The sequence below is a fragment of the Cardiocondyla obscurior genome, linkage group LG01, assembly GCF_019399895.1.
Source record: "Cardiocondyla obscurior isolate alpha-2009 linkage group LG01, Cobs3.1, whole genome shotgun sequence".
Taxonomy (NCBI): Eukaryota; Metazoa; Arthropoda; class Insecta; order Hymenoptera; family Formicidae; genus Cardiocondyla; species Cardiocondyla obscurior.
Window position 1 is genome coordinate 3343237 of NC_091864.1, and position 21468 is coordinate 3364704.

Here is a 21468-nt window from a genome sequence, read left to right on the forward strand (position 1 = left end):
TGGCAAATGGGAAAAAATTATCTTTTCACTGAACAAGTTCGTATATTGAAGCAAATGTATTACCTGTTGACGTTCTGGCGTTGCTCAAAATATTCGTATTCCGTGTCCGGATATGGTAGATTGTCGTCCTCGTCTTTCCTGCATTTCCTGCCGCACAAATATCCGGCCACAAAGCCGACGAACAAAGCAGCCAGCGCCCCCGCCACCACAGCCATAACCAGGGTCTCTACTGAGTATTGTGGAGGAGGCGTGTCAGCTGCGGATACTTCCGGACCTGCAAATAAAAGATATTAATTACGTTTGCGATAACGCGAAATAAAAATGCAAATTCGTTCGATTGCCGAGTCACGTACCCGAGTTGTCCTGTTCCTCATCTTGCATAATATTAATGATTTCACCCCCGGGACTATCTTTATTTGGTATGGAGTCTTGCGGGAACTTGTTCTGATTGGCAGAAATAGCGCCAACGCTGCCGGCATCCTTGTTGAGACTCTTGCTCGCCGGGCAAGATGCGTGCATTCCGGTCGCGACACTTTGCAAGAACCTGCTGGCGTCGGTCGCCGCTGGGCCCACCAACGCTCTGCATTTGTTTTCTACCTTGTCCCAGGCACAGTACGGGTCTTGAAGAGCTACGCACTCGCTGCATGACAATATTCTGTCGCTGTAGCAGCGATGGAGTCTCAGCGCCTGCACTTGGCTGTCAGCGATGACGACCAGTCGGCCATCCTCGAGGCCGTCGCCTGCCTGCGAGGCACGGACAACTTTAATCCCGCGAACAGGTACCGTCGGCGGGAACGCCTGTATCTCTTCGATCACGACCGGACTGACTTTCTGATGAGAATCAGCAGATTCGGCATTCACCGCCTTGATCACCTTGCCGTTGTCCGTACCGATGAAGAGGACGTCGTAAGTCTTGCCGCCCGGAGTCTTCACTTGAGGATCTACGGCGATCTGGGTGAATCTGTAACTGAACAGAATTGCGTTAGCGACCCGATACTGTACGATCGACGAACAAATATGCGAGGTGACCAATTTACATGTTACGATTCAGTCGCCGTGTTTTGCAGTACGGACGACAAAAAGAGGATCCGCGAGGAGAAAAAAAAAAAAAAAAAAAAAAAAAAAAAAAAAATGAAAAGCGTCTATCAACGTCGAACGTACAATAACGTAAACCGCGTTCGCATCGATGCAAAACACAATGCGCGACGATGCGCGGTGAAAGCCCCGAAAGCGCGAGGTCCGTCCGCGCGCGGCCATGGTTTGCGTTCAATTTGGATTTCGGCTCGCGGCTGAAATCTCTCGGTTCTCGAGCGGTTTTTACTTACTGGAAACTGGTACGTATAACGATCGGCTGGCCGAAAAAGCTCGGCACCGACTCGTCCATCAGCGAGTGCGTGTTGATAAAGTTGAGCGTCAGATCCGGCAGCGTGCGCGAGTCATTGGTGCATTGACCGGGTCGCGGATCCGGCACCTTCGTGTCCTGCACCGGGAGCCAGTTTGAGTTCAGGGCGCTCTGCTCCTTGAAATTACCGGCGAAGGTGTCGGCGATGTCCTGCAGCGAGAACGCGCACACGGCCGAGCCGCTTATGCTGTTGACCGGTGTCGTAAAGGTGCCGTAAATCAGCTGGGCCGACGTACCGCCGTACTGGCCCGATATCAGCTCGGTCGTTGACTCTGTGATAGAAAGATTTCTTAAATTCTTCGAAACATACATTCCCTGAGGATGCACGAACACTGTAACGACTACAATTAATCTCGCATCCATTGCAGACTCTCGTCTGCTTCTAAAAATACTCGTATCAGTTTCATAAAATTAATTAGAAACGAGAAAACATTTTTGTGCAAATTGTTTTTGATATATATGTGTGTGTATATATATACACGGTTATGAAATGCAAACGTTTTTAATGAAATATATATAAAATGCTGAAAAATAAGTTATATCTCTTTATAAAACAAATATGGGAAAAAAAATAATCAAATACGAGTTTAACGTTTTCGTATGGCGATGCATCAAAGAACTCGCGTTGAGGGCACATGAGAGATGTTCGTCTACTTACGTATCTCGTTAAAGTAGAATGGGAAGTCTCCGGTGACAGAGCAATTGAGACGCGACTTCAAGAATGACGTCCACCTGTTACGGAAACGGTGCGGTCCGCCTCGGTCGTATTTACAGACTCGCGCCACGCGAGAGTAGACGGCCTGCGAAACGGCGAAAATTGCGTCTCGTAAATTTCACCGTGGAAGAGTCCCATAAGGCAAGAAAATTTTATTTTCCATCCACCTCCTCCTCCCCTCCTCCGTTTTTCCTTTCCAAAAAATGTGTCACGAAGAGAAAAAGGACGAGCGAACAAACGAGGACAATCTAGTTTCGGCTTTTACGCGCGCTATTAAAGTGACGCGCACGTTTCCGAGCGGCACACAAAGCAGCGCATAAAGATCGCGCGTAACTTTCTGCGCCGGAGCACATTCTGCACGAAATATACCGTCGCCGTGACTCCCAGAAAAAAAAAGAAAAAAAAACGCGATTTGCAAAATACACCCCCGTGAAACGGGCGAGGGTGGAACGAGCGCGGGTGGTATCGGGGAGGAATTTATCGCGACCTGTAATTAAAGTAGAATTCGCGAACGTGTGCTCGAGCACGTAAGCGAATATAAAACGGGGAACGGAACGGAACTTAAGCGCGATTTTGAAGATCGCAGGATGATTTATCGCGGCTCCGTCGAGATTATAAATTTATTCCGGATCGTATAAAATCGCGCCCGAGACGTTTGCACGCGGGAGGAGTCGCAATCTTTATCCACAATGCCACGTCTCAACTTTTTCCCCGTCCGGATTTACTCAACTGCTCGCCGTAAAATTATGCGTCATTATCAGAACGGCAGGGAGACCTCCGCCTTTGACAATAGGTCGGGTCTCCAACTAGAGCTTCGTCCACGGCGAGTGCGACACTCGCGGCTCTTTCGCCTTGCCGCGGACACCAGGGATATCCGCCTAACGAAGGGAAGGAGCAACGAAGCTCCTGAAAGCCCGATTTTCAATGCGAAACGACGAATGGAGGAAATCATAATCGCCTTTACTCGCCCTGAAGAAAAAAAAAAAAAAAAAAGAAAAAAATAATAAAAAATAAAAGAAAGAAAATCTCGGGGGAGGAGTAACCGCGCGGCTGTGACGACTTTTGCGAAAACTTTCGCGCGCGTTATCCGGGTCCGCGTAACTTAATCCCCATCCAACGCGGTTTCTTCCACTCCATTGTTGTTCGCTGACCGTGTGCTAATTCGCCGAGCAAAATGTTGCGATAGCGGGACTTTTATAGTCGCCAGTCTGGCTTTTATCGTGCAAATTTCGATCCACCTCCCTCTCCCCCATAAACGCGCGGCGGAATATTAAATCTTACCCGCGCGAAAAAATAGCGTGGCGGAAGTTGAGGGCGGGGACTGATGCTGTCCGAGCGAGTGGCGGCTACCCTTAATTGAAGGATCGATTTTTATCGCCGCGGCCGACGCGGGTGCGTAACGTAGGGCCGCAAAGGGCTCTGGAGGCGCGGATGTTTGCGGACGATTCCGATAATTACGCGCGCGGGCCCCTCTTTCGATCCCTCGGAATTCACGCGGGTGATATATGGGCGACGATTAATCGCCGGCGATTCCTTACCTTGCCGCAATTGATATATTCTACAGCGGTCTCTCTGAAGAAGAAGTAGACGAAGTCTCCCTGGGACATGGAGCTCACGAAGTTCGGCGCTGCAATTAGAATATGTAGCCATTATTACTAACTGCTATTGCCACCGTGCGATGGTAAATGGCGCCATAAATTCCCGTTATAAATAAATGAACGTAATAACCACCTACTGGAACGCAATCGATGGCGTGCAATAAAGCAGACAACGCTCATACAGTATCCGGAAAAGAAAGAAGGAAGGAGGGGGAAAGTGGGAAAGAAAATCTCAGCGCGATTTATTTAAAAACTTGCGGTTTCTACTCGACGTCGCGGGATGGAACATTAATTCCCGGGCGTACGAGCGGCTCAAAAAGTTGCGGCAACTGCGTAGCTGCATGGGTTATTTGCGCTAACAAACGCCCTCCTTAATTGTCCCATTAATTTCGATAAAAAGTGGTAATTAATTGAGCGCAATTACTGGCGATTAGGGACATACGAGGCCTTCACCGTTGACGAATGACGCGTTAGGCCTGAATTTATCGACCCCTCGCTGTCGACGATTAACCGATTGGTGAAATAAACGCAAGATCCGAGCCGCGAAGAGAGATCGGGTCGCGAGTCGAACGCGTGAGTTTAATAATATATCAGGCCGGTGCAAAATGCACGCGGCGTTCGTGTAACGCATATACCGAGCACCTTCTATCGCCAATAAGCCGGCTACGTGTAAGGAGCCCTTTTATTTTCTCGGTTACTTCAACGCCGTCGCCCGGTAAAACGCCGCCGCGTCGCGGTACCGCCCCGCCGTTCCGGTCGACCGCCCGATAAAGTGAGAAAACTTTATCGATTTATTAACTTGACAGGGTTTTCATAAGCTTCTTAGGATTCATAAAGTAATATTAATCTCGCCATGCCACGTAGGTATATCCGAACGACCCGTCGCTCTCCGCCCCATAAATTCTCCTCGTTTTACCCCCAGCCCCTTGGCGAGAGAGCTCTCCTCCGGCACCCGCATTCTCCTTCTCTCTCCCGCTATCTGTCGTCGCGGGCTCGCTTCCTTCCTTCCTTCCTTCCTTTCCTTCTCCACCTCCGGCGCGACCCACGTCGGGCTTAACTGCACCGACCGCCGAGACAAAGTGCCGCGGAAAATTCGCGGCGAAGACCGAAGCCCCCTTTTTTTTTTTTTTCTCCACGAAAGGGAAACACACTTCCGTCGTTCTCCCGAGTCTCGCCTTCCTCGACTGACTCTACCTCCGCGACCGATTAGAGAAAAATCCTTCTCCCAGACGATGCGGTCCGTCTCCCGCGCCCGGTCGACAATTACCCGGCCAAAGATTTTCGATTCGCGATTTGCCGAGGGTGCGACGCGGCGGAACGGCGGCGGGACGGAATTGAATTTTCGACGGACGGAGAGAAAATCAATATTGTCCAACGGGTGGAGAAACTTGATTAGCGCTCTCGTACACCGTTCAATTAAAATACCCCGGGTGGACCGGAGGCGCCCCGTCGTCTCCGCCTCGGGCGAAGTGACGTATCAATTTTAACGCCGCGACGACGAAGACGGCACTTTGAAGTTTCGCACAATACACCGCGGTATAACGTCGAGAGAAGCAGTTTTTAATTTGTTAAATCTACAAAGAGGGGCGGTGCCTCGCGTATGACATGCGGAGTTGAGCGAACAAAGAGCCCGCCAATAACCGCGAAATCGCCGCGCCGCGTATTTATATATTTAAATAAAAAAAAAAATAAAAAAATAAAAAACAGCGCGATAAAAATCTGTTACGTCTACGGCGTTAATTAAAATCGTGTTTAAATTTCGTTAAATGCGAGAGAGAGAGAGAGAGAGAGAGAAAAAAAAAAGCCCTCGCGCGGTGTATTTTCACATATTTCAGGCGTAGCCAAATAAAAAATATGGAATCGTGTAAAAACTCCGGACACCGAGCGGAATAGAATCCAATTTGACCGGACATGATTTAAACAATAGCGACATATTGTCGGTTAAAAATCACGCAGTTAACCCAGCGATATTCGTGCTACCGCCGCAGACCGTGCTCGCATTACGATGCAACGGGGACGCGTTGCAATCTCCGGGGCAAATTTCGAGCCGATGGGCGCGCGCGCGTTGCTCCCGTCGTTACACGAGCTCGGAAGATCCGCGGAATAATCTTGGAGCAAGTACGACGCCGGAGAGAGCTTAGGGAACCACGTACACGCACGGTTAATCCCGGAATTACACCGTGTGGATTAAGGGTGCCCCCGCGCGAGGGGTGCCGCGGGGGAGTGGGACAACGGGGGCTCCGATCGCGCGACATTTCCGCGAATAATGGTCCCGGGACGCGCGCCCGCCCCGGATTTTCAAAGTCGACCTGGGACGCGCACCGCCACCGACCGGAAACTCGGTGCGCAAATATTGAATCAAACTCGCAGTTGAACTTTAATAGACACGGGAATGTGTATTATGCGGAAGCTGTCGCCGCGCGCAATTTTCAAACATTCAGACACGTGTTTATTCTGCCGGCCGGACCGCGGAGGGATCACGTTTGACGGCTGCGTAACGAGCTCGATAATGGACAATAATTATGTCGCGCCGGAATATTAATAGGATAATTTTAGAAGTTGGCGGGGGCGCAGGCAAAACGACGTGATTAAAGTTGCGCACGAGAACGATAATAGTCCCGGTGGCGACCTGGCGGAACGCGTGAAATATAAGCGGGCCGCGCGGCACCGCTTCCCGGGGAAGTTTCATGCAGTCCCGCGTTTCTGTTCGGCTCCCTTTCCGCCCGCGCGCGGAGTTTCCACCGAGAGGAGCTTATTGATCATTTTTATTTAATATCGGATCATCGCGGTCTACTCACCCGCGTGGTTCTCTCTCTCTCTCTCAACTTTTCTTATTCGATTCTCTGGATAATGCGAATCCCGCTAACTTTCTTTCGTAAACTTTCGCGGATACTTTCGATAAATGTGACTATTGTCTTATTGTTAAGAAACGCCGAGTTCGCAAAGCGCCGGGACTGAGTAGTCGATACAGAAACGCAAACTTTCTGGAGATACAAATAACGGGTCTTTCGCTACAACTCCTCGCAATTAGAAAGTAACGATTGAATTAATCGGATCGCGGGTTATAAGCTATCTATCGCATCCAATTAGCTCGCTCTAATTGATATCCGATCTATCGACTCTTAGAATCGCTATTATATATATTGCAGCGAAACCTCGATATCGCATCGGAGATACTAGGAATAACAAATAATTCAAACAAGCTAATACGAACGTTTTCGGAATATAAAATATTTCGAAAATCTTTATAATCCGCCCACAAATTTACCTGTTTCGTCGAACTACGTCGGAAATTATTAACCGCCTTTTAAAATAACATCCGCATGTTCCAGACGCTCCACGTTAGGGATAATCCCGCAACTTGGCGCGATAATGATAATCTACCGTTTCGCCGCGATGAAAATTAATACTCGGAGTTTCGATCATTAACTACTGACTTCAAACCGCACTTGTCGCCGTGTCGAATTAATGGCAAAAGCGCGCCGCGAGAATGAAAATTGATATCCCGAGTTGCGATCGGAATTAACCGCCGACTTTCAATGTAAATCAGCAGAACGCGATCATTAAGCGTCATCAATCATCCACGGCGAGAATTGACGATTGGATTAGCCTTCTCACTCACCGTTCAGACTCATCGAGTCGTACTGCTCGGTCTGCAGCGGCTCCCTGTAGATTATCGGGTCCATGCCCGCGAAATCGGCGACCGTCCCGGTGTAGAGCTCGCCGTCGACGTAGACGAAGGTGCTGTTGTGCTGAGGATCGTACGGGCACTTCGCCTGGCCGCCCTTCTCCTTCGTCATCGTGTAGTTGCCCGCGTGCACCGTGTAATCGCGGCACATGGGCTTGAAGGCGTTCGTGGCGCACACGAAGAGGTTGCTCGACCCGGTCTTCACCAGGATGCGAATGTAATTCTGGCAGTTCTCCTCGGGCGTGCCTTTGACGACGCACATCTTCACGTCGTTCTCCGTCGAGTACCAGGTCAGCCTCTGTTGCTCCGTCAGGTCTGTCAGGCTGAGATTATGCACGAGATTTCTGAAACGAGATCACACAACACTTCGCTTAGAAATAATTCCTCGGGGCGCGCGCACGACCGCGCCGTTTGCTGTTGCATCTCGGACAGCGGACGCGAACTTTTACAATGGAGGCGCGATACATTCCCCGACTGAAGAAGACGCCCGCAAAAAGAACGCGCTTACGAAAGTCTTCTTTAAACTGACGTGGCCAGTGATATCTTTCGCATTGTTGCAACGAGTACCAAAGAAGCGCAAGGACCTCTCTAATGCACGCCGGATGGAGGAAAGAGTTTTGCCAAGTTTCCAAGTTAGATGCCTAAAGTAGACATCAACGAAGCGAGGCAAGCCAAGGCAGTCTGGTTACAACAGGTTTAGCAGGAAAAGCGGTGCTTGCAAAGTTTCGGCAGTCGATCGTTAACTCTTCTTCATTAAGCACTCCGCCGTATGCTTGGAGCACTTTAAAGGGGAAGAATTCTTCCGCGCTCGCTATCCGACGTCTACGTCGCCGCGCACCGATCGCGAGACAATCGCGGGGACGTATTCCCGGCGTGTTACACCGGCGTAACGTGCAAGAAGGAAATTTTCGAACCCATCGGCGGCGGCGGAACTCAGCAAATCGGCCGAGCAATTAGTGTAATCCGATCGATAACGAACGAGCCTGGATATATATCAGAGTTCATTCACGCACAATGCGTTTAATCCGCGTACGACCTGATTATCGCCGCTTCTGCCGACTGATTTCAACGTTGGAACAGCGCGCATTCAGCGCACGCGAAACGTGAATAGATTTATCTGCGTCCATGTCCGAGAACCAGGAGGAGAAAAGAGGGAAAAAAATATTAAAAAAAATAAATAAAAAAAGAGAAGAAACGCGCATCGATCGACCGAGGGCACAATCAAATTGTTTGAATATGTCCCCTAATGACGAATCCAAAGCCCACATTTATATAGACATGCAATTTATATATCGAGCCATCCGTCTGCAATTATTTTACGTTTACTCGTTATGTCTTAATACGATACTGCGGATCGCTTATCGTTTCTATGTAATATATCGACGATTACGCAGAATATTTTGTATTTAAGATTAACGCGCAAAGTCGTTTAGCAATGCTTTATTTTTGACAAACGACGGAGATGCGAATTTCATTAATACGATGCTCGTTGGTAATCGATTGAATACAGTCGAACAATAATAGTCATGATAATGTGACATCTATTATTGTGCGTTTGACGTGATTAATTATCTCATTACGGCGTATAGTGCTGCATAATAATTTTTGTTTATGTATATTAAACAAAATTGATTGTTTGCTGGCCTTTAACAAACGGGGGACACATAAATTGCATGTAATTGTATTATATTAAAGATATTTTCTCGAGACTCGAAATGTTTGGGCAGGAGTGTCTGCCCGATACTTTCGCGCAATCAATATTGCAGAACGAAATGGCCGATTCAACGTGCAGTACACGTCGTTTAATAATGCGTTTTGAAGGCTGCATGTTACCGCGATGCGATTAGCAAGCGTCATTGTCAAACAGGAAAACCATAATTATTTAACGATATTCCAATGAGTCCACTGTGATGCGCGCATGATTAATTTCTACAATTAAAACGATCGCCCTGTTATCAAAGTCTCGCCCGCATTCCGGAATAACTCGTTCACGGTCAACGGCGTAATTCAATCGAAATTAAAAACTTGCGCTTTCCAGCCGGGGCGCAGATTTCGCGAATATTTCGCGCGCCGCCGTGCGCACGGCCGAATTCCAGAACGCGCTCTCTCGTTAGGGAGAAGTCACCCGGGGCCGGATTGAAAAGGCTGTCTCGCGGAGAAGAGTATTCGGTTTACGCGACGACACAAGTTTACGCGTAACGTATGTTACAGGAGGTATTACACGACCTCCGATTTGTCTCACGATCGGCGTCGATCCCGGGGAGCAAGGCGCTCGTGCAGGCAACGGGGCCATGATACGTGGGGAAGATGGATGGGCGAGAGAGGTAAGCTCCGGGAGACGACGCGGGAGTACCGAGGGGAAGAGGAATAAGAAGTGGAAGAAGAAGGAGAGGCCCTTTAATTAAAGCACTAGCTCCAAATGAATCCTCTATTTACCTTCCGCCGACCAGAAGATAGTTCCCGTCCCTGAGCACCAGCCGAAAGTAGTCTGTGTGCGTCTCGTTTCCCGTAAACCTGAACACATCCTCCGCACCTGGAAAAGAAAAGCAGAGAAAAGGTTTGGGATTAGTTTTTGTTCTACCGCTTGAAAAGTGGAATTACCTTATTCTATCTAATTAGCCGTCGACGGTCATCGACATTGCTCTTTTGTGACAGTCGACGACGATTCGCTCCCTCTCCCCCCCCTCCCTCCCATCCCTCGTCACCCCTGCCGGTACGAAGGACCGGAAACTGGCTTTAATAAGCGTAATAAGCTTCCTTTTGACCGCGGACCCGATGAACAATGCCGATCGATCATTAAAGAGCCAACTGTGAATAGTCTACTTTAACTTCACCAGTTGATTAAAAAAAAAAATAAAATTAAAAAAAATAAAAAAAAAAGATAGAGAGAGAAACGTCTCTATTATCCGTTAATTATTCATTGAATATGGCTCGCAAAGCTGTATCGCGGTCTTTCTCGGTATATTCGCTGAATTCAAGCGTAATGTAGTAACAGCGATCGCGGAAGGATCGTTACGGTAACATATACTGCTATTTTGTCGTTCCTCTGTGTTTTAATCTCTTAAATTTCCCACAGCGTTCTTTCGACCGCATGGTCCTCCGGACAACGAAATAATCACGTTCAACATCTGTGAAGCGAAACGTTAATGAACGCCTCACTGGGTCTTCGAGTGTAATAAGCAGAAATTTCCGGGGCAATCAATGACGATCGCGGTAATCTCGGATTCGGTGCATGCAATTCGGAGCGTATGCATAAATTGCATCGCCACAGCGACAGCGTGTAGCATGCGCCGCATGCGAGGAAGCAATACGGGGCTTATTAAATATTAGATCGCTACACGTGACACCTGAAAAGAAATACGAAACCATATACCATACGTCGATGGAATATTCCGAACATCTTATCCATGTAAAAAATCTTCTTCAACGTTTAACATACGTTCTAATGTACCGGGCGAATTTTTTTTTCCTTTTTTTTTTCTCGTATAAAAAAAAAAAAAAAAAATGCCGACCGATATAAAAATCTCTTTGCGTCTGCTCCGAAATTTTCTAACACCGAATTACATCGCGATCATCGATCTTCGATACTGTATTTGCAGGCAAACGTAGACGGATGATTGTCATTTAATCTATAAGTATCAATTGAAAGCTTTCAACAAGAGCGAGATTCCAATGTCATTGATTGATCGATGCCAATGGCAGATATAATTAAAAGAGTAATTATCAGACGATCCCATATCCTGATGTCACTCAATGTGAAAGATCAGGCTTGTGTATCCGGTGGCTGCGATTTGGGCCAGAGATACAGACGCCCTAAGTGCATCCAATCGTAACCGCGACAAGAAATGAGGACAGCGATTAAACGGTCCACGTAGAATAGTTGCCTTACTTTTTCGAACGGAATAATTTACATTCGCATCATTTATTAATTATAACAAAGTAAATTATTCGCAGCTTTGCCAAAAAAAAAAAAAAAAAATTCAGCTATATCGATGCGGCGAGGCAAAGTTTAACGCGAATCGTACTTATATTTAAATTGTTTGTTGGGCAATTGGTGCAGCATTTCGAACGCACTATAATTTGAAAAGCGCTGCAACACAAACATAAATGTTTATATAATCTAGCTAATTGCGCCATATTTAAATGTAATTAAACGTCCGCATTTGAACCTCACTTATTGGAATGCGTATAATAATTATTCCGCGCTTTGCACATTCAACTGCCACTCAATGTCAACCACTGAACCCACCCTCTACCTGATTTATGTAATTCGAGTCACGGATATATATGCGCGCAGCAAGTAACCACTCGGCTACTGATCATACAGTCACAAATGTTTGTTAAAACATTCGAAGTGCGCCAATCGACCATTTCGAATGTTATTTAACAAATATTTGTAATTGACATTTTTTATCGTTATCTATGACTGTACGCGTCACATGGACCTCGCAATTGCCTACGTATTCCACAGAAAAAAAACATTCGCAGATAACATACTAAACGTAAAGAATTATTTTCCGTATAATCCCTAACCGGGCAGAAACGTTAAAGATCTTTCGAGCGCGGCTATCATCGGACGCATTAATGCCAATCGATATCTCAACGGCCGGGGGGTTGGAGAGGCCGCCCCCGCGTACAGTTGCATGCAATTTCGGTCAGATATAGGCGAGCAACAGAAGCACTGCCAATGAACGGATGCAATGCCGAAGCAGGCTATTATCGAAAGCATCATACATCTTGCCGTAGAAACGAATTAACGTCACGCTGCCGAGCGTTACCGTTCGTGCCGCGGCGAGGTATGAGAGAGAAGTCAAATGGATGAGCATCCAGCTGATACGGAGAGACCGACGGTGACGCGAGCGGGGAGGAGAGCGAGAGGAGAGTGGACGGCGCGATAGATCGACGGATAGCTAGATAGAAGCGTCCACCGCCTATCCTCTTTCTCTGATTGCCTTCGGAATTAAACGGACCGAGTGTGTGCGTCCTGTAACTCCTATCAACTCCGAGGCTCGGTCCGGTTATCGCTTTCCAAAATTAGCCGCTCGATTCCAGTCGCGTGTCGGCGCAAGATAGGAGCCGAAGAAGAGCAGCCGCCCCTCGGCGGCGGGGAACGGATTTTAGAAATTTCTGACTTGCTCATTCGCGAAAGGGCAGCACGGGCAGATAAATAATTAGCGATCCGTAAAAAAAGGATCTTTATTAAGTCAGCAATTAAATGTCAGCTTGGATATTTCCGCGAATATCAATTATATCACGGTCAATTCTTGTTCCTTATCGGAAATATATTTGTTCCGCGAGCTAACGCTGGCCACGTTTTAAATGTATCAATATACATATGAATAATGTGTGTAAAATGTTATGCATTCGAAATACTTTTATATTAATGTTAAAAAAAAAAAGAAAAAAAAATTGTAAATGGCAAGCATATCTCTTGATACATTTTTAGTGATCGCGGTACCCATAGAAACTAGCTCTTTAGAAACGTCGTTCTTCGATACGATCAGTGAAAACCTCCCGATTGAAAGGACACGCAATACGAGCCCCATTACCGTAGGAAATTCGTCCTCGTTCCTCGTCCTTTTCTCCGTCGTTGCTTTTGTTCCGCCGTCCCGCCGGGCGAATGGTGGAACTTCGCATCTGCCAGCCATTTGCGGTTAACGTCAAGTTTCGAGCAACGAGAGACGCTCTGATATTCGTGAAAGCCGATACAAAATACAAGCCGCGGACATGTATCGGCTTTCACGCCGCTGCCAACGAAGCACAAAAACTTGTGCTACGAGATATGTAGAGGGAACACGACGAGAGAAATCATCGCTTCGGGACCGATACCTTGCCCGGCAAATAATTATTCTCATTCGTTTACCGAGCACGAATGATTTCGTTGCGCCAAGAATCTCCCCGCAGCGGCGGCCAGATTTTTCATAAATATATATAACGGCCGATGTCGCCTCATGAATTTAATAACAATCTTCGCGGAACCGATAACTGGGGAGCCAATATTTCATCGAGAAATTCGTGGCCGGGAGATACTATCGAAACCGCGCTCTGAGAGTCCCGCGATTGTTCCTCGAATGCTTAAAAATTGACCGAAGTCGATTTATCCGGTCTACCGTCCGAGCCCTGGCACCGTTTCTACAAATCACATATATAAGTTCCTCGGAGCCAACCGGCAAGTGCTCCGCGATTCGAAAATATTGAACGTGTCCGAAGTTACGACTCGACCGTCAAACTTCGCAGATCGAACTTCGCCGGAGACCGTTTTCGCAGTACGAAGTGTAGGCAGGAACAACGGCGTACCGCGAGAGAGAAAGAGAAAGAAAGAGAAAGAGAGAGAAAGAGAGAGGACCATATTTATCACGTGTTCTAAAAGAGAGAGGTAAAAGGGAGCCCGGGTTGTTTCACGGGGTAAACGATGGCGCGTGAATGTCCGTGACTGGTGGGCGGATTGCTTATCAAGAAAGACGGAACGGCTCGTGAAATGGCAATTAAACGCACGATCGTTCCTGCGTTAAGACCGGGCCACTCCTGCGTGTCGACGTCGATCACGGGACGCTCGCGCATCTTCCGTCAGTTATACCAGCTGACGCGAAACGGTGCACGCGCCGCGCGGTTAAATGATATGGGTGACAGCTCGGCCAGTTTGATGTGTTCAAGATTGGCGGTCGGTGGCTCGGATCGACGTGGCCATCAACGGCGGAAAAGTCGCGGAATATCGATTCTGCCGACCGATTACAAGCCGCCGCGAGCGGATATACATATCGGATGTTACGTACACTCGCCGTCAGGACTGGCGTTCGTGGTGCCGCGACGGCGGCTAGCGTACGTGATCTTGGAGTGCGTCGAATCTCACACGAAGCGCACGTGTAGATATGTCGCGGAGCACCGGTCACAGAGGACTGAGGAGGGAACTACTACTACATCTCCCTTACTCGGCGGCCGAGAAAGGCAGAAGTCATGTACGCCAACCGCCGTCGCCGCTCGTCGCAGCAAATGCCGTATCTGCTTTTCAATATACGATCAACGTCGTGATAAAATTTTTAGCAGTCCCAAGGATATCGAAACTTGGTAAAAATTATCACCGCGAAAATCATACGTAGGCGAAGCCGAGGCTACAGCGATATTGGATGCGACATCAAAATAACCGGGGGACGCGCCGGTGTCATTTCAACTTCAGTTAAGAAACGTAACCGCATTATTGACACGCAGTCAGTACGAGTCGCGTACCGTCACGTGCTGATCCGAGCGCACGTCAACGCACGCACGTGTGCCACACGCGACGACGCGGGAGACCTAATTTCCGGCCTCTCAGCGGCGTGCCAATCGAGATCGCGGCGATCAACTGCGGCGGCCGTCAAACTCTTCTCACCCTCGGAAGTGCGGATTATCTCGCGCGGTACGCCACACAAGTGGACGCAAATCGGGGGGAGGTAAAGGGGGGAATCGGCCGCGCCGTTGAGGGCCCCCGCTTTCGATGTAACGTCTCCGGCTCCGAGAGTCATTAAAGTTTCGCACGTGCCTGGGGTGCCCCCGGTTGGCATCGGGGTGAGCCCCGAGCTCAGCCATTATTTTTTAACGGCTTCGTAGCTGTCGATTCCCGTTCGTAACGCGAACGCGCACACAAACGTTAGCGTACGTGAAAGCACTCGGGGACTTCGAGACACGAGTTCAACTGTGACTAATGAACGACACTGTCAACTCGGCTACCAGCTTACCTGCGGGCGTTTTATTGCAGCTGGACACCGGCAGAGAGAGAGAAAAAAAAAAAAAAAAAGCCCTCAGCTTAAGTCACACTTTCGGACGTAACATTCGCGATTAAACTCCCACCCTTTGCGGCCGAGCACGAATCAACTCCGAGTCGTGAAAATTCGCTCGAATCGGATGAGGTCTTACCTCCGAGGACATTAGGTTTATAACTATTTCAAAGCGCCGTGGAAACGCCGGACGTGATAAATATTGCAGACCTCGTCCCAATTCGCTTGGATCGCCGTAACGATCACTCGCGAGACGTACTCGGTTCGAGAAGCTTGAGAAATTTACAGCTAAATAAGTTTAAAATGTGTTGCACGTTGCGTTGTTAATTGCATTTATTATTGCTATTATTAGTGACAGTAATAATCACGTGAAAATCCCGAGAAATAAAGCAGCAACCGATCTCGATTCGATAAATTTGATCAACTATAATATTGATCAATGTTTTCTATTTAGGAGCAAATTAAAGCAGATGTTTCCCTCGTTTTAATTTAATTCGACGTATAAATAATATATTTACTCTAATGTGTGCGTTATCTAGTTCCGCATATTTCCGCATTTTTAATAATGTGAAGAACGTTCCTTTCTTTATTAAATTAAAAGGGGTTTTTACGTGTGCTCGGCACATCTCGATTTACATCGAAAAACGCGCGCAGTGGGACGTCCGGAGCACAGCGAGCTTTGCGAAAAATAACCTCCCCGGCCTGTGGAACTCTTACTGTTCTCGGACCGCTGCGCGAAATGTCCCTTTACGCGCGGTCTACGTCGTGTTAGCCGAGCCTGCCGGGTGCACTTCAATTTCGTTGGGACAACACCGGGCTCCTTCTTGGGCGAGATAATCCCACGAGAGACCGCGGAAGAGAAAAGCCGGACGGGAAAAACGTAGAGCGCGCGCGGGACAGCGCGCGGCTGGAAAATAAGCGGCTGAAAAATTCAAATCGGCTGAAACTGATTTTTCAAGACAAGACAATCCGGATATAGAGGCGGCAATACAAAGAATGTCACGCGGGCGTGCGGGATGTTGAAAGATTTAAGAACTCAAATCCACAGCTGTAATTACACGTCCAATTTAAATGTCTTTGCGCGCAGAGGCGAGACTCACGAACTTCCTACCGAGTTTAGAGCGTCTCTAAAAAAATTTTTTTTTAATTACAATCGAAGTAAAAGCAACCACGATCGATTCTAAATCGCTCGCTGGCGTAAAATGTTCCGCAAAGAAAAAAAAAAAGAAAAAGAAAATTACGAGGCGCGGCGATACAACCTTGAAAAGCTTTTCCGCGAGAAACTACAGCGGGATTAATGCCGAGCGTCTCGAGAAATAATTATTCGCGGCGCGAGAAAGGACTAACGAAGGAAAAAGTATCTTTACAGTCCCGAATTCTGAGAGCCGCGTAACGAACGATTGGGCGGGAGAGATAATATTCTCTTGTCCGAGAGGAATCCGTGAATAATGACGGATTCGCGACACGTCCGTAGCCGGGGCCGAGGAGTAGAAGTATCTCTCGATTGTACTTCTCGTTAGCGATGTAAACTAGAAGGGGACGGAGGAAAGAATGCGCCGAGCGAACAACGGGACGAAACTGCAACTATTCTCCGACAAGAGTTGAAACGGCAAACCTTAAGAAGTTAAGAAAAAAAATCCTTTCTTTTTATCAATACTAGAACATTACAAAGCGCGCGCCACTTATTTTATTTTAGTTTTTGTTCTCTTTCCTGCGTTGAAAAGGACCGTTTTACGTTTAATCACTTTCAGTATTGAACTACATACGTATGTAGGTATCTTAGATGGGACTTTAAATATATGTATACATTTAGAGATGTATTAGTATATTCATTTCAGATTGATTATTTTACTGATTTAATCGACAGCGGAGCGAAAACGAGACGCGTAAACGCGAATCGAAATCGGCTTACACAACGAAAATATCGAATACCGCGACGGTACGGAAAAAAGATATCCCGTGATATTTTAATGACACGCGAACAATTAATTCAACTGCAGCGCTATTATTTCTCGTCGATTTCATGGAATAACGTAATAATAATAAAACGGTAAAAAAAAAAAAGAGAGAAAAAAAAAAAGAAGAAAGGGGAGTAATCTGTTCCGTTTTAAAAGTATGCACGCGGAGGTTCCGACAGGTAATATAGATATCATATAAAACATGGCGATTTACGCAACAGCAAACGTAGACAGAGGTAGTAATTATATTATTGCTACATTACGTTAACTAACTATTGGATAATTCCGTTGCATTAGCTTTGTTAGCAGGCAGCGTCGTCTCTGTTTATTGGTATAACACGGCGAGCGGAACGGAGGCACGGGCGGTGCACAATCGCTCCCGTTTGCTACGGTTGCGACAAATGTAATTTTCTTGAGCAGCGGCGTGCAAACGCGCTTCGAGAGAATGCGGATTGCATTATGAGCTCTCGAGGAGTTCGTCCGCGCGTTCGCGCTAACAATAATAATTACGTCGCCAATTTACGGAGGCGCATCAGTCTTGATATCCGTTAAACGTCCCTCGCTAGTCGTCCGATAACTGCCGCGCCACCGTTACGCCGGGGATAGCTGCTCGACGGTTCGGCGTAAAATAAATAGACTTTACTCGATCAGAATCTCATCGAGGGTCGGCGAAGCGCGGTAATCGGTACTACATTATTTCGTTTCTGCACTTTAATTCCCTCTCGTCATTCCTGCCTTCCGATACCGAGCTAATTTATCGCGCGAATCCGGTTAATTCAACCTATAAGTCCATTTTGATATCGTCCCTCGCTTGCCTCTCCCTAACCTCCCCCCCTCCCTCCCCTTCACCCCGCTTTGTACTTTTCCTCTCCCCCGCACCCTTATTCTCGTTTCCAGCTCTCGAGGGATAAAATCTATCGGGCGAATTGGCGTTCGTTTAATCTCAATGCAAAGTTTATGCAGAAATGTTATCTCCAATTTGCCGCTATCTACTTTTGCGCTATCGGCTGGGAATAAACGCCTCGGTGGATAGCTGCGAGAGAGATCGAGTAATCGTCGCGAATTATGCGCGACGGTTTAGTTTAATACTATCGGCATCAGGGAAACGGGCGGACGGTGAAAAGGCCCCGGCAGGAGTCATTAGCCGACGATTAACCGTTTAAGACGGAATAAGGCCGCGAGAAACGAATCGCGGCGAATTAACATTTATATCGCTTTAAAACCGAGGGGGCGATTCTTGCCCGACGAACGCGACACCCGCGCAGCGGCCCGAAATCGCCCGTCAATAACGAAAAACAAATATAATATTCAACCGACATCCCGCGACCTGTCGGGGATTATTTGCGCGAAAATAATTCTTCGAGCCAAGCGTGATATATAATTGAATTTATGAATATGAATTATGCGACTACGAACAAAGCTGCGCGCGGTTTTATTTTTCGCATATAACTTCGTTATAACTAGGAATATAGGAAAATATGCCCTCGAGCGCTCTTCGGTTTCATTCCGAGAGAAAGAGAAAGAGCAAGAGAGAGAGAGAGGGAGCGAGAAAGTGTGTGCATGCCCGTGCGCATATATGTTATGTAAAATATGATATATAATTACTATTACTACGTACTACACGGCACATATACAGCGCGATGTAGTTTCCGGATACTAGCGCGGACGTACCATTAATTAGCGAATAAACGGATGTTGCGCATGAACGAACGGGAATATTAAAAAGAAAAATAAGAAGTGACAATGGGGCAGAGAAAGAAAAAAAAAAATATATATATATATATAGAGAAAAAGAGAGGAGAGAAAATGCGCACGCAGGCTTGCTGCAACCGGAAAGAGGTTCGAAAAATAAATGAAACCTCCGGCGCAGCGCGTATCGCTCGCAAACGGAGGCAATATTTCCGCGTTAATGTAACAACTCGCCCGGTAAGCACCGTCGATTCCCGTAATTGACGTAAGCGATTGGCGCTTCGTTTTCGCGAGAGTGTATCGCAATCCCACCCCCCTTCTATTTTTTTTTCGGTTTTTTTTTGTTTCACAATCCATTGCGTTTCCTGCAGCCAGCGATTTAACACCGATCGCGCTGATCTACCCAGCGACGCTTAATTTAACGCGATTGTTGCCGAAGATGAAAGCCATAAATTACGCAGATTAACGGAATTATCATTAATCGATCGGAGCTTCGGAAGAAAGTCCGCGCGGACTGTCGCGAAGATGACCGTCGTTCGCTATCGCTCGAACGGCACTGGGTGGGATGTCCCTCCCTTAAAAATTTTTTTTTTCCTCCAAGAGAGGATTATTTGGCGTTAACTGCGCGAGCGAAACTGAGCGTGAAACTTCGCCGATGATAATTACACCGTATAAACCAATGCTACGGGCATTATCGTTGCACCGAAAGCGCGAACAACAACTGCGCGAGATAATTATGCAAATAACGGCTTCCGCTCGCGTCCGACACGCGGTCGATTCTCCGTTTTCGCGTCAAGCCGCTGCATCGGGGAACGTGCAGCGCGTAAAAGTTAACTGCATTACACGTCCGAGAGGCAATAATACTTTACGAGATGCTCTTTACGACGGCCGAGGCGATAAAAATTTCGTGTCCTTTGGCTGAGCACTTCGGCCGTAGTTGCGCCCTCCGCGAAATTCCCCTCTATAATTTATCGGCGCGGCTCGATAATCCATCCCGCCGACGACAACCCGATCCATCGTCGTCGAGGGAGTCGACTTGTCTCCGGGCCGCGAATCGAAACCGGTACGATACTTGATACGTCAGCCCCGTTGTGCATCGGCGGAGTTAAAAAGGGGTGATACTCGGGAGATTAAAAGGGTTTTAATTTACGGAAAACGAAAATAAGAGAGATGTAATTAGCGATACACGATGCGGTATTGCAAGAGTATACACGGGGGATACGCGGAAAATTGAAAAGCTTATTTAAGAAACATAAACAGAACGTTAAGCGTAAAATTATAAGCGGCTAATTTAAAGAGAGAGAGAGAGAGAGAGAGAGAGAGAAAGAGAGAAAAAAAAATTAGGACAGCTTCAAAAGAATCTTTCCAATTGTTACTCGATTGCTCTTTCATTAAGATCTCGTGCGATATTAATTACCAAAGTATCTATTCGAAACACTTGCGCAACGATTTATTTCAGCAAAGGGAACAATGAAATCCTATCCTAATTGTATTTTAACGAAAATTCTAATTGACGCATTAGGCAATGAGGCGGTAACGCCGATATCGCTCGCGGATATTACTAGCGGCGATTCACCGCTGATATTTTTCTGTATTCCGTGCGCCAAATGAAATATGAAACTCTACGTTTCACGGTGGAGTTCGTATTACACTGGGGAGTCCGACGTTCGCTCTAAAAGGGATCGCCCTTTCATCTCCCACCCGCGCTGAAAATCCCAAAGCAGGAAGGCCGCACGCGCGTCGTTTCAGTTTTAAATTCGTTAATACCGAAATAACAATAGAATATGCAAAACAACACCCAGCGACCGCCACGAAATTCGTACGTATCCGGTTACGCAGCTCCGTGTAAAATACGTAAAAATCAACGTGATTATTACACGGGGTCAAAAAAAAAAAAAAAAATATATATATATATATATACATATATGCCCGCTCGCTCATATTCAGCGCTGCAATTCTCGGAGCAACCGCGGGGAATGAAATATTCTATTATTCGCCGTTACTACAAAACTCGATCCTCCCCCGGTTTTCCAGCACCGGGGTGTTCGTTTTACGCGAAAACAATAATTATGGGACGATAAGTAAATTAAAAAAAAAAATTGCTCATTTAACGTGACTGTAATAATAATATTATGTAATCAGAAATATATAAAGTTATCCGCTATCCGGATAAAATAAAACATGAAAAACAAACACTCTGTGTTGTCAGCGATCGTGCAAATTAGTAAAATCGGGTTGGCTTTCAAAATATCATTTGACGCGACATTTAAAATTGACCCGGGGATTAATTCGAGACGCGCGCTGCGAGGAACTGGGAATATTATAATTGCGTTATATCGTCGGAAGAGAAGAATCGCAACGGCAAGGGAGCTTTGCACTTTCAATGGAGTATTCTGCAAAGTAAAAACGATGCTGGCTGAGAATAACAAGGGGGCATCGTCGAATTTCGTTCCCCACCCGCGTGTCTCATTCGCGCCTGCCTCTGCGTACTCTCAAGGTGCGTTGCTACAAATTGAAGAAAAGCGATATAAGAATGGGGATTCACAATTTGTAAATTGGATACGGAAGAAAGGGCCGCGGAAATCGTCCGGCGCCGTGGAGAAACACGCTTCGAAGAGCGAAGGCGGGGGACCGGGGGGAAGGGGGAGACGCCAGATGCAGCAGCGT

At 47.1% G+C, this 21468-nt stretch overlaps 1 protein-coding gene across 4 annotated transcripts in view; it reads right to left on the reverse strand.

The window, feature by feature from the left end:
* The window catches only part of Sema1a (semaphorin 1a), a 205513-nt gene that overhangs the window by 9698 nt on the left and 174347 nt on the right, over window positions 1–21468 (reverse strand). For all 4 annotated transcript variants that reach the window (XM_070674877.1, XM_070674859.1, XM_070674869.1 and 1 more), the window contains exons 2-8: window positions 9840–9936; window positions 7338–7747; window positions 3656–3744; window positions 2061–2202; window positions 1326–1674; window positions 354–967; window positions 64–274 (exon numbers count right to left, since the gene is read on the reverse strand). In XM_070674877.1, coding sequence (XP_070530978.1) covers window positions 64–274; window positions 354–967; window positions 1326–1674; window positions 2061–2202; window positions 3656–3744; window positions 7338–7747; window positions 9840–9936 — 1912 coding nt within the window. The remainder of the gene's footprint in view (window positions 1–63; window positions 275–353; window positions 968–1325; window positions 1675–2060; window positions 2203–3655; window positions 3745–7337; window positions 7748–9839; window positions 9937–21468) is intronic.